The following is an 11,429-nucleotide window of genomic DNA, read 5'->3' as shown; positions in this document are numbered from 1 at the left end:
TCTATGATTCCATGATTCTATGAGATCAGCCATGATCGTACTGAATGGTGGGGCAGGTTTGAGGGGCGGAGGGGCCCACTCCTGCTCCAATTTTCTTAAGTCTTTGCTAGAAGATACTTTTCCCAAGTGAGTTACCAATCCCGTGTATTAAGCAACTCTGGCATGTGGCCTCTGAGTCACCTGCGTGTACTTTCCCCCCCGTCACTTGCTCCAACTTGCTTATTTGCATCGATATCAGCGCCCAAACCAAACACCGTTTTATCTTTTACAGTATTTGATTTAGTAGGCTTTGTATGCACAGCCGCAGTTGTTTGCTTTTTTATTAGCGTCTCCCAGGTGGCCAGCCGAGATACGGAAATTGCTTTGTTCATTAAGCTCTGGTGGGAACCATTCAGCAGTAGAACAATTACATTGTTGAGTCCACATGGGTCTGTTGACTTCCAAAGAATTGAAAACGAGACACGTTCGCATCTTAATGTTGGGTCTGGAGGAAGCGGGTAAATCCACCTTGTTATACAAACTAAAATTCAGTAATACTGAATTTCTCACTGCCTCCACCATAGGTTTCAACGTGGAAATGCTGCAGCATGATAAGAGCGTGGCCCTCACAGTCTGGGATGTTGGGGGACAGTACAAGATGCGGCAACTCTGGCCCTTTTACTTTCAAGACACCGACGGGCTCATGTTTGTGGTGGACAGCGCCGACAAGGAGCGCATGGAAGATTCCAGGAAAGAATTTGAACGGACGCTAAAACACGAGTGTCTGAAAGGGATCCCGGTGGTGGTCATGGCAAACAAGCAGGATCTTAAAGGTGCGCTGTCTGCAGAGGAAATCACCAAACGCTTCCATCTGAAGAGATGCTGCTCGGACCGAGACTGGTACGTCCAGCCCTGCTGTGCAAAGACGGGCGAGGGATTAAGCGCAGCCTTTAATGTTTTAATTTCACACGTCAAAAGGAAAATGCCCTCTAAAGACGAAGGGCCACACATTTATATTCAAGAAGACAGATGAACAGAAGTATTCCAACTGTGCGGAATTTACACTCCTTGTCGTTCTGTGTGAAACGAAGGAACACGAACAGTTCGATATGTTGATACTGATGCATTGACGCTCTAGGTCGAATCTAAAATCCGTTTGTCACAGTTCTGTCTCTTACTTTTGTTTTTTTGATCCGAATTAATATAGAAGCAGCGTAATAATGTTTTGGAAGCCATTATGTTGGTGTAATGAATGTCAGAAGCAACCGGATACCTGAACCCCAGCCCCTTGAAATCCATCCCTAAATTACAGTCGCTTCTCAATTTCCCTCCCTTTCTTTAACGCTCTGCATAAGACCTGCATATCGAATGTCCTAGTATCTTTTTATGTGGCTGGGTGTTGAATTTTGTTAGGAACGTTTACTGCTTTAAAGGCGCTATGTAAGTGCAAGTTGCTGTTTTAAGCACAGGTGGGTTACAGCGGCCCAGAGTGTTTAAATAATGAATTGTAATTTCTGAGTCTTAAAGCGCATTGATAGGTGTTGGTCTAACCATCTAAAAGCTAATTCATTCTGAAACTGGAAATATATCATGGAAAGTTACTGTATAATTCTTAACAACGGCAGCAGCACACCACTCCTTGTCCGCAAGTTGACCTGCTCCCAATGAGAAATTAAAATTCATTTACTTAAATATTCTAATAACCCCCTATAAGCTAACACATCTGTACTTACCACAATGTGCACTTAGAACATAGGACATAGAAAACTACAGCACAGTACAGGCCCTTTGGCCCACAATGTTGTGCAGACATTTTATCCTGCTCTAAGATCTATCTAACCCTTCCCTCCCACATAGCCCCCCATTTCTCTATCATTCATGTGTCTAAGAGTCTCTTACATGTCCCTAATGTATCTGCCCCCACAACCTCTGCAGGCAGTACGTTTCATGCACCCACCACTCTCTGTGTAAAAAAAACTTACCCCTTCCACCACTTACCCCTTCCTTATACCTTCCTCCAATCACCTTAAAATTATGTCTCCTCATGTTAGCCATTGTCGCCCTGGGAAAAAGTCTCTGACTGTCCACTCAACCTATGCCTCTTATTATCTTGTACACCTCTGTCAAGTCACCTCTCATCCTCCTTCTCTCCAAAGAGAAAAGCCCTAGCTCACTCAACCTATCCTCATAGGACTTATATAGTGCCTTAATGTAGTGAACCTTCCTAACAAAATTCAGGTGCTCGGCCACATCAAGTTAGAAATTATACATTCAACTGAGTTCCAGTGACTTTACTTCAAACCAGTATGCAATCAATATTTCATCTTCATGGCAAATAAACTAAAACCTATTTACATCAATGCAAAAATTGGTAACAAAATTACAATCCCATAGAACAGTATATATGTTATACCTTCTGATTTTTATATTTTTAGCAAGGAAATAACACCTTATGTTTTAATACCTAAGTTACAGTATACTGTTAAAAATGGCATTTTCTCACTTTGCCACAATTGTGGAAAGCGCTATCAGTGAATGGTCCATAAGAAGTATCAAGTACGCATGTAAATTAGTGGCGGCCTCACTTATCAGGACTATTCTAGATTAGTTCTAGACTTCTTCAGGTTAAATATCTACAAAGGTCCCTCAGACTCTTACATGTTTCACTGAAGTCACCTCTTATTTGTCTAAACTCCTGAGAAAACGGGTTCATTCTACTTGTTCTTCCCTCAGAGTTCAACCCCTTCATCTCATGAATCAGTCTTTAGTGCACTGCTACCAAGGCAGGTATATATGCCTTTAAAGAATAGGGTCAAAACTATGTGCAGTGTTTCAGGTTGGTCTCACCAAGGATCCGTATAGATGCAGCAGAATTTTTTACTCTTGTGTTCTGTGCAACAAGGATGACTTTCCCATTTCTTTTTTTTATTATTTGCTGTACCTACATGTCAACTTTGTTCCTTGTACAAGGAACCCCTGATTTCTCTGAATGCCAACATTTGATAATCTCGGGAAAACAAGAACTGAGATGTTGGAAGAACTCAGCTGACCAAGCAGCGTCTGTGGAAAGAGAAACCTATCAATATTTCTGGTCAGCAACACTTCCTTACAACCTTGAGAGTCTGAAATTTTCAATAATATTTTTCTTTTCTAATTTTCTAACCGAGTGGATAACCTTACATTTCTCCAATACATCTGCAACCTATTGCCAATTCATCTAAATGTCTTTGTAGAGTTTTCCTGTTCTCACAACTAAATTTCCCACCTATCTAAGTTTTGTGAACAAACTCACATACATAATATCGGACTTTGCTCACACACTTGGTTCATTCATCTAGGTCAGTATTCTATATTGTAAGTAGCTGAGGACCCCAGGATTTATTCCCAAGCTACTTCACAGGTTGCAGTTTGTTAACCTGAAGATGACCCTTGCTAATTCATCAGGACCTATCTAGAATCTATGGAATTTTGAAAGATAAAAATCAAGGCAGACGTCATCTTTTATAGATTTCTACCCCAATTCCCAAGTCACTCCAGCCTATCACTCTTTTTAACGCTATTGTAAGTCTCTTTCTTTTTAACCTACTACATTGATATACAACATACGCCTGCAGGGCACATCCAGTCTGCAAGATCTTTCTTTCTGGTTCATCCCAGAACCAAAAACACAGCAGCATATGTGGCATAGATGGGTGATCCTGATAGGCTTAACTTTGTTCCACATGGGTACCAAAGTTTTAATGCTCCAAACTAACCATCTAAAATATTCTTTTATGATACATGGCAATCTTCTAACATAGCATTCCTTGCATTTAGTGAAACCTGCCATTAGACAGCTTGCAAACATTGAATGATCAGTGCTGGTTCAGAGCATAGACCATACCAGACCATTTAGATTTGCATCATCCAATGATCCAATGGAAACATGATGTCCACAGCTTACTTTCCATCTCCAAAACCCTTGAAATCAGCTGCAATAAATTAACAGCAGTAAACTCTATTTGTTCTCAAGAATAGGTCCAGCATGTGTAGTGTGTGAGGCCTTAAGTGTTCTAGGGAATGATGCTGATGTCGCTGCCAGGATCTTGAATGGGGAAGGCAAGGGGATTCTTCCATTCGATCCTTGTAGTGTCAACGTTGATCAGTTTGCTTTTGTTTTGTTAGTCATTCTTTGACTGCAAGAAAAAATGTTTAAAAGGTTTCAAATCAAGATATTTTAAATGAATATCTGAATATTAAGAATTTATTGCCAGATATGTTACCTATGTAATTTCTGTCTGACCACTCACAGCCATTTCTCTGCAACATTACTCCTCCACCCAGACCAAAACCTTGGTACTGTTATGAACTGGGTTACTATTCGTGAATGTCCCTTTAAGATAGCGCATAGTGGTGTGTGTGTGTGTGTGTGTGTGTGCGCGTGTGTGTGTGTGTGTGTGTGTGTGTTGGCGTGGTTACGACAACAGAAGATAAAGGACGTAATGACATTTTTGGAGAAGTCAGTCGGAGTCAGTCTAGAGGAGAGAGAGAGAGAGCAGGAGAGAGAGAGACACCAGCCTGCTAGTCTCTATCGATGGATGGAAATCAGTAACTGTGCCTGTCACTACAATCCATGTATGGATTTTTGGAGTAATCCGGTGGAGTCCACTTTGTTGTTAACCTGTAGAGGGAAACAGGTATTTATGCGGACGGCCACGTCTCGGATGCTTTTCAGGGTGGCAGATACTTCGGAACAAAGCAGTGGAGTTCACTTTGTTGTTGACCTGTAGAAGGAAACAGGTATTTGTGTGGACTGCCACGATTCGAAAGCCTTTTGGGGTGAGGAAGATGCGGTGGAGTGGTCACTGCTGAGTAAACACTGAGGCGTTGTTTGGGTTCCATCATGGAACATTTGGATTTCGTAATTACTCTCTATTTTCTCTCTACATCTACGTTTTGTCTCCAGTCAACGGTGGTTGTTGAAGAAGCTTTTGCTCACGTTTCACCTTATGGCTTGCTGAACTGAACTTTAAGAACCATTCCTGGACTTGGAGTTTGGGAATTTGCCACACACACACACTACGAGTTTAGTTTTTGGGGTTAATGTTTAAGATATAACAGTTTTACTTCTAACATTCTAACATCTTTACTTTTATTTTTCTTATTATCATAAGTAGCTATTAATAAAGTAGTTTTTAAACACTTATACATGATTCAGAGTGTTTCTTTTGTTGCTGGTTCGTAACAGTACATGCAAACCCACCCCTCCCTCCCCAACCCCCACTCCACACCATCCCTTACAGCCATTAGGGTAATTACAGAATTCACAAATCACTACCCAAAATTTTGAGATAGAAAGTAAAATTCTCTCTTAGAGAACTTATGTAGAAAAATAATTAAACAAGAAGTTAATTTTTTTTCAAGTTGCGTTTCTGACACAAGCGGATATGACATAGCTTCGCATTATGGAAAATTGCGTAACAGACCATTTTTTTTGGAAGGCAACTATCCCATAATGCAGGGTTGCCTGCTTATGGTATATGTTGGATCAGGGGAGGAGTTTTGGGGAAGTTCTTCATCTGTTTTCTCATATGAAAAGAATTTCCATCAATTTTCAAAGTAAATGCCCAAACCTAACCTTTGGACCTGAAAGTTTTATTCATTCTCTGCAGGATGTAGTCTTTGATTTTTATCTGTTAAGCACCAGTAGCAGACCTGTGCATATTTAATGACCCTTAACTTTTAAACAGTCATAGAATCATACAGCATAGAAACAGGCCATATTGCCCAATTTGCCCACGCTGACCAATAGACACCCTCGTGTATTAATCCCGTCTCCCAATATCCCAGCAAGGTCCATAGCCTTCTATGGCTAGGTTCACAGATTCATGGAGTTATACAGCATGAAAACAACCCAATGCATCCATACCGACTGAGATGCCTGTCTATACTAATCCCATTTGCCTGTGTTTGGCCTATATCCCTCTAAACCTTTCCTATCCATTTACCTGTCCAAATGTCTTTTATATGTTTGTAACTATACCTGCTTCTGCCATATCCTCTGGCAGCTCATTCCATATACCCATCACCCTCTGTGTGGAAAATTTGCCCCTCAGATTCTCCTTTAAATTTTTCCCTTCTCACCTTAAACCTATGCCCTCTAGTTTTAGACTCCCCCTACCCTGGGAAAAAGACTGTGACTATCTAGCCTATCTGTGCCCCTCATGATTTTATAAACATCCATAAGATCACCCCTCAGCCTCCTACACTCCATAGAAAACAATCCCAGTCTATCCAAACTCTCCTTATAATTCAAGTCCTCTAGTCCAGGCAACATTCCTGCGAACCTTTTCTGCAGTCTTTCTAGGTTACTCACATCCTTCCAATAGTGTGGTGATCAGAACCGGACACAATACTCCCAAATGCAGCCTAACCAACAATTTGTACAACTGTAACATGCCTTCCCAGCTCCTATATTCAGTGCCTTGGTTGATGAAGGCAAGCATATCATATGCCTTCTTCACCAATCTGTCCAACTGTGTTTCCACTTTCAAAGGCAACGTCGAGTGTATTATCATATGCACAAGTCCATATGTGCAAGGGTGCAATTAAAAAGTTACTTGCAGCAGCATCACAGGCACATAACAGGCCCATTTCAGGGAAATATGTAGAACATAGAACAGTACAGCACAGGAACAGGCACTTTGGCCCACAATGTTGTACCAAACTAATTAAATTAATAATTAAATGCCCAACTAAACCAATCCCTTCTGCCTACACAATGTCCACATGCCTCCATTTCCTGCACTTTCATGTGCCTATTGAAGAGCCTCTTGAACAGCTCTATCGTTTTTGCCTCCACCACCACCCCTGGCAGCACATTCCAGGCACCCACCAGTCTTTGTGTAAAAAAACTTGCCCTGCACATTTGCTCTGAACTTACCCCCTCTCACCTTGAAAGCATGCCGTCTGGTATTAGACATTTCAACCGTGGGAAAAAGATACTGGCTGTCTATCTATGCCTCTCATAATCTTATCAACCTCTATCAGATCTCCCCTCAGCCTCCGCTGCTCCAGAGAAAACAACCTAAGTTCGTCCAACCTCTCCACCCATATATGCAACCAATCTATATCCCACTGTATCCTTTGCCACTCTTCTATGCTATCCACAACACCACCAATCTTCGTATCATCTGCAAACTTACTAGCCCACCCATCCATGTTTTCATCCAGGTCATTTATATATATCACAAACAGTAGAGGTCCCAGTACAGATCCCTGTGGAACACCACTAGTCATAGACCTCCAGCAATAATAAGTCCCATGAACCAATACCACCTGTCTTCTATGGGCAAACCAATGCTGAATCTAAATGGCCAATTCCCGGTGGATCTCATGCATCTTAATCTTCTGGATAAGCATCCCATGAGGGACCTTGTCAAACGCCTTGCTAAAATCCATGTAGACAACATCCACAGCTCTACCTTCATCAATCACCTTCGTCACCTCCTCGAAATCATGTTAGTAAGACACGACTTGCCCCACATCAAGAGATGCTGACTGTCCCTAATTAGGCCGTGGTTTTCCAAATGCTGAAAAATCCTATCTCTAATAATCCTCTCCAATAACTTGCCTACCACGTGAGACTCACCAGTCTGTAGTTTCTGGGATTATCCTTATTTCCCTTCTTGAATAATGGAACAACATTAGCTACTCGCCAGTCCTCTGGGAACTCGCCTGTGGCTAGAGAAGACATCAAGATCTTGGTCAAGGCCCCAGCAATCTCGTCTCTTGTCTTTCTCAATAACCTAGGATATATTGCATCAGGCCCTGGGGATTTATCCCTTAGTATTCTTTAAGAGACCCAACACTACCTTCTTTGTCATCTCAAAATGCCCTAGCATATTATCACACTCCACACTGATCTCCCTATCCTTCACATCCTTCTCCATGCTAAATACTGATGCAAAGTACTCATTCAAGACCTCTCCTATATCTTCCACCTCCAAGCACATGTTCCCTCCTTTATCCTACCGTCTCCCTAGTTATCCTTTTGCTCTTTATGTATGTATAGAATGCCTTGGGATGCTCTTTAATCCTACTTGCCAAGGACTTTTCATGGCCCCTCCTGACTTTCCTAATTCCCTTCTAGAATTCTTTTCTGGCTTCTTTATACCTTCAAGGGCACTGTTTGATTTTAGCTTCCTAAACTTTACATACGTTTCCTTTCTCTTCTTGACTAAATTCACCACCTCTCTCCTCATCCATGGTTCCCTTACCTTGCCATTCTTGTCCTTTTTTCTTACTGGAACATATCCGTCCTGTACTCTGTGCAGTTGGTCTGTAAACACCCTCCACATGTCAGATGTGGACTTGCCCAGAAACAGCTGTTCCCAATTAACTCTCCCTAGTTCCTGTCTAATACTCTCATAATTTGCCTTGCTCCAATTTAATACTCTCCCACAAGGTCCATATCTATAGCTATCTTAAAACTTGAGTCGTGGCCACTGTTCGCTAACTGTTCTCCCACTGAAAGATCAGTCACCCAGCCAGGCTCATCACCCAACACCAGGTCCAGTACGGCCCCTCATCTTGTTGAACTATCTACATATTGATTTAAGAAACCCTCCTGGATGCACCTAACAAATTCTGCCCTCTTTAAACCTCTTGCACTAAGGAGGTCCCAGTCTATACTAGGAAAGTTGAAGTCACCTACTACAACAACCCTTTCGTTTTTACACTTTTCCCTGATCTGTCAGCATTTCTGTTCCTCAATGTCCAGGTGGCTACTGGGGGGTCTGTAGTATAATCCCATCCGAATTAATGCATCTTTCTTATTTTTGAGTTCTTCCCATTTGGACTCAGTGGATGAGCCCCCCATTATGTCCCACCTCTGAGTGCAGCTGTGATATTGTCCCTGATTAACAGCACAATTCTACACCCTCTTTTACCTCGTTCTCTATCTTTTCTAAAACATCAAAACCCTGGAGCATTAAGCACCCATTCCTGTCCCTCTCTCAACCAAGTCTATGTTAAGGCCACAACATCATAGTTCCATGCACTGATCCATGCTCTTAAGTTCAGCACCCTTACCCATAATATTCCTAGCACTCAAATAAACACACTTCAACCCGTCTGTCCCATTGTGTCTATTACCTTGCTTCTGTCTGTTCTTATTGGTCATGACATCTCCCTTCCTCTCAATCCCTCCACTTCCTGACCTGGTGTTCTGGTTCCCATCCCCCTGCCAAACTAGCTTAAGCCCTCCTGAGGAGCATGAGTGAACCTCCAGTTCAGGTGCAACCCGTCCCTCTTGTACAGGTCACCCCTGTCCCAGAAGAAGTTCCAATGATCCAAGAACCAAAAACCCTGCTCCCTGTGCCAGTTCCTTAGCCGCACATTCATCTGTTCTACCTTTCTATTCCTGCCCTGACTAGCACGTGGCACCAAGGTAATAGACAGGAGTAATTCAAAGATTATTACCTTTGACATCCTGCTTTTCAGCCTATTTCCTAACTCCCTATACACTGCGCAGGACCACTTCCTCCTTTCGACCTATGTCATTGATGCCAATATGCAACACGACCTCTGGCTGCTCACCCTCCCCCTTGAGAATGTTGTGCAGCCACTCTGAGACATCCTAGGCCCTGGCACCAGGGAGGCAACATACCATCCAGGTGTCTCTTTTACGGCCACAGAATCTCCTGTCTGTCCCCCTAACTATTGAGTTATGTACTTATATCCCAAGGTCTTGCTGTTCAATAACACTCCCCATAGCCCTCATATTCACTGTCTATGTCTAGGATTGGTTTAGTTTTCCAAAATGCATCACGTTGCATTTGTCTGAGTTAAATTCCACCTGCTATTCCCTTACCCATTTTGTCATTTTGATCTATATCCCGCTGTAATCTTAGACAATCTTCTTCATTGTCCACTATACCACTAATTCTGGAGTCATCTGCAAAGCTGCAGAAATCTGCAGATTCTGCAATCTCCTAGGCAATTCAAGTGCTCACCTAGAAATTTATTAGATGCTGTCAGCAACCCAGCTTCAACCATTCTCTCAGACTGTGCATGCTGGGCACTTACCACTCTCTAGGTGAAAAAATGGTTCCAGAGGACTGGATAATCGCAAGTGTCACTCCACTTTTTAAGAAGGGAGGGAGGCAAAAGACAGGAAATTATAGATTGGTTAGCCTGACTTCAGTAGTTCATAAGATTTTAGAGTCCATTATTAAGGATGTGGAAGCACACAATGAAATAGGCTGAAGTCAGCATGGTTTCCTTAAGGGGAGATCTTGCCTGACTAACCTGTTGGAATTCTTTGAGGGACTAACAGGCAGGATAGACAAAGGAGAGTCAGCGGATGTCATTTACTTGGATTTTCAGAAGGCCCTTGACAAGGTGCCACACATGAGGCTGCTAAACAAGATAGGAGCCCATGGTATTACAGGAAAAATACTAGCATGACTGGCAGAAGGCAAATAGTGGGAATAAAGGGGGCTTTTTCTGGTTGGCTAGCGGTGACTAGTGGTGTTCCACAGGGGCTGGTTTTGGGTCCACTACTTTTCACGTTATGATCTGGATGACGGAATTGATGGTTTTGTGGCCAAGTTTGCGAATGATACAAAGCAGGTGGTGTTGAGGAAGCAGGGAGTTTGCAGAAGGACTTGGGCAGGTTGGGAGAATGGGCAAAGAAGTGGCAGATGGAATACAGAGTTGGGAAGTGTATGATCATGTAAATTGGTAGAAGGAATAAAGGCATAGACTATTTTCTAAATGGGGAAAAAATTCAGAAATCAGAGGTGCAAAGGAACTTGGGAATCCTAGTGCAAAGTTCCCTAAAGGTTAACTTGCAGGTTGAGTTGGTAATAAGGAAGGCAAATGCAATGTTAGCATTCATTTCGACAGGACTAGAATATAAAAGCAAGGATGTAATGCTGAGGCTTTATGAGGCTTTAGTCAGACCACATTTGGAGTACTGTGAGAGTTTTGGGCCCCATGTCTAAGGAAGGATGTGCTGGTGTTGGAGTGGGTCCAGAGGAGGTTTACAAGAATGATCTCAGGGGTGAAAGGGTTAACGTGTGAAGAGAGTTTAATGGCTCTGGGCCTGTACTCGCAGGATCTCATTGAAACCTACTGGATATTGAAAGGCCTGGATAGAGTGGGCATGGAGAGGATGTTTCCAGTAGCAGGAGAGTCTAGAACCAGAGGGCAGAGCCTCAGAATAGATGTCCCTTTAGATCAGAGATGAGGAGGAATTTCTTTAGCCAGAGGGTTGTGAATCTGTGGAATTCATTGCCACGGACAGCTATGGAGGCCAAGTCATTGGGTATATTTAAAGTGGAGGTTGATAGGTTCTTGATTAGAAAGGGCATCAAAGGTTACAGCGAGAAGGCAGGAGAATGGGGCTGAGAGGAAAAATAAATCAGCCATGATTGAATGGCACAGCAGACTCAATGGGCCGAATG

General features: G+C 42.6%; 1 protein-coding gene across 1 annotated transcript; it reads left to right on the top strand.

Annotated features, from left to right (window-relative positions):
• The first annotated feature begins 358 nt into the window (after window positions 1-358).
• Window positions 359-5,113, top strand: LOC127571156 (ADP-ribosylation factor-like protein 14). The gene has a single exon (XM_052017246.1). It carries the CDS (start codon window positions 425-427, stop codon window positions 1,010-1,012), a length of 588 nt encoding a protein of 195 aa, XP_051873206.1. The 5' UTR covers window positions 359-424; the 3' UTR covers window positions 1,013-5,113.
• Window positions 5,114-11,429: the final 6,316 nt, after the last annotated feature.

This window comes from Pristis pectinata, chromosome 6, assembly GCF_009764475.1.
Source record: "Pristis pectinata isolate sPriPec2 chromosome 6, sPriPec2.1.pri, whole genome shotgun sequence".
Classification (NCBI taxonomy): Eukaryota; Metazoa; Chordata; class Chondrichthyes; order Rhinopristiformes; family Pristidae; genus Pristis; species Pristis pectinata.
The sequence above is the reverse complement of the archived record's forward strand: the minus strand, read 5'-3'. Positions and strand labels throughout refer to the sequence as shown.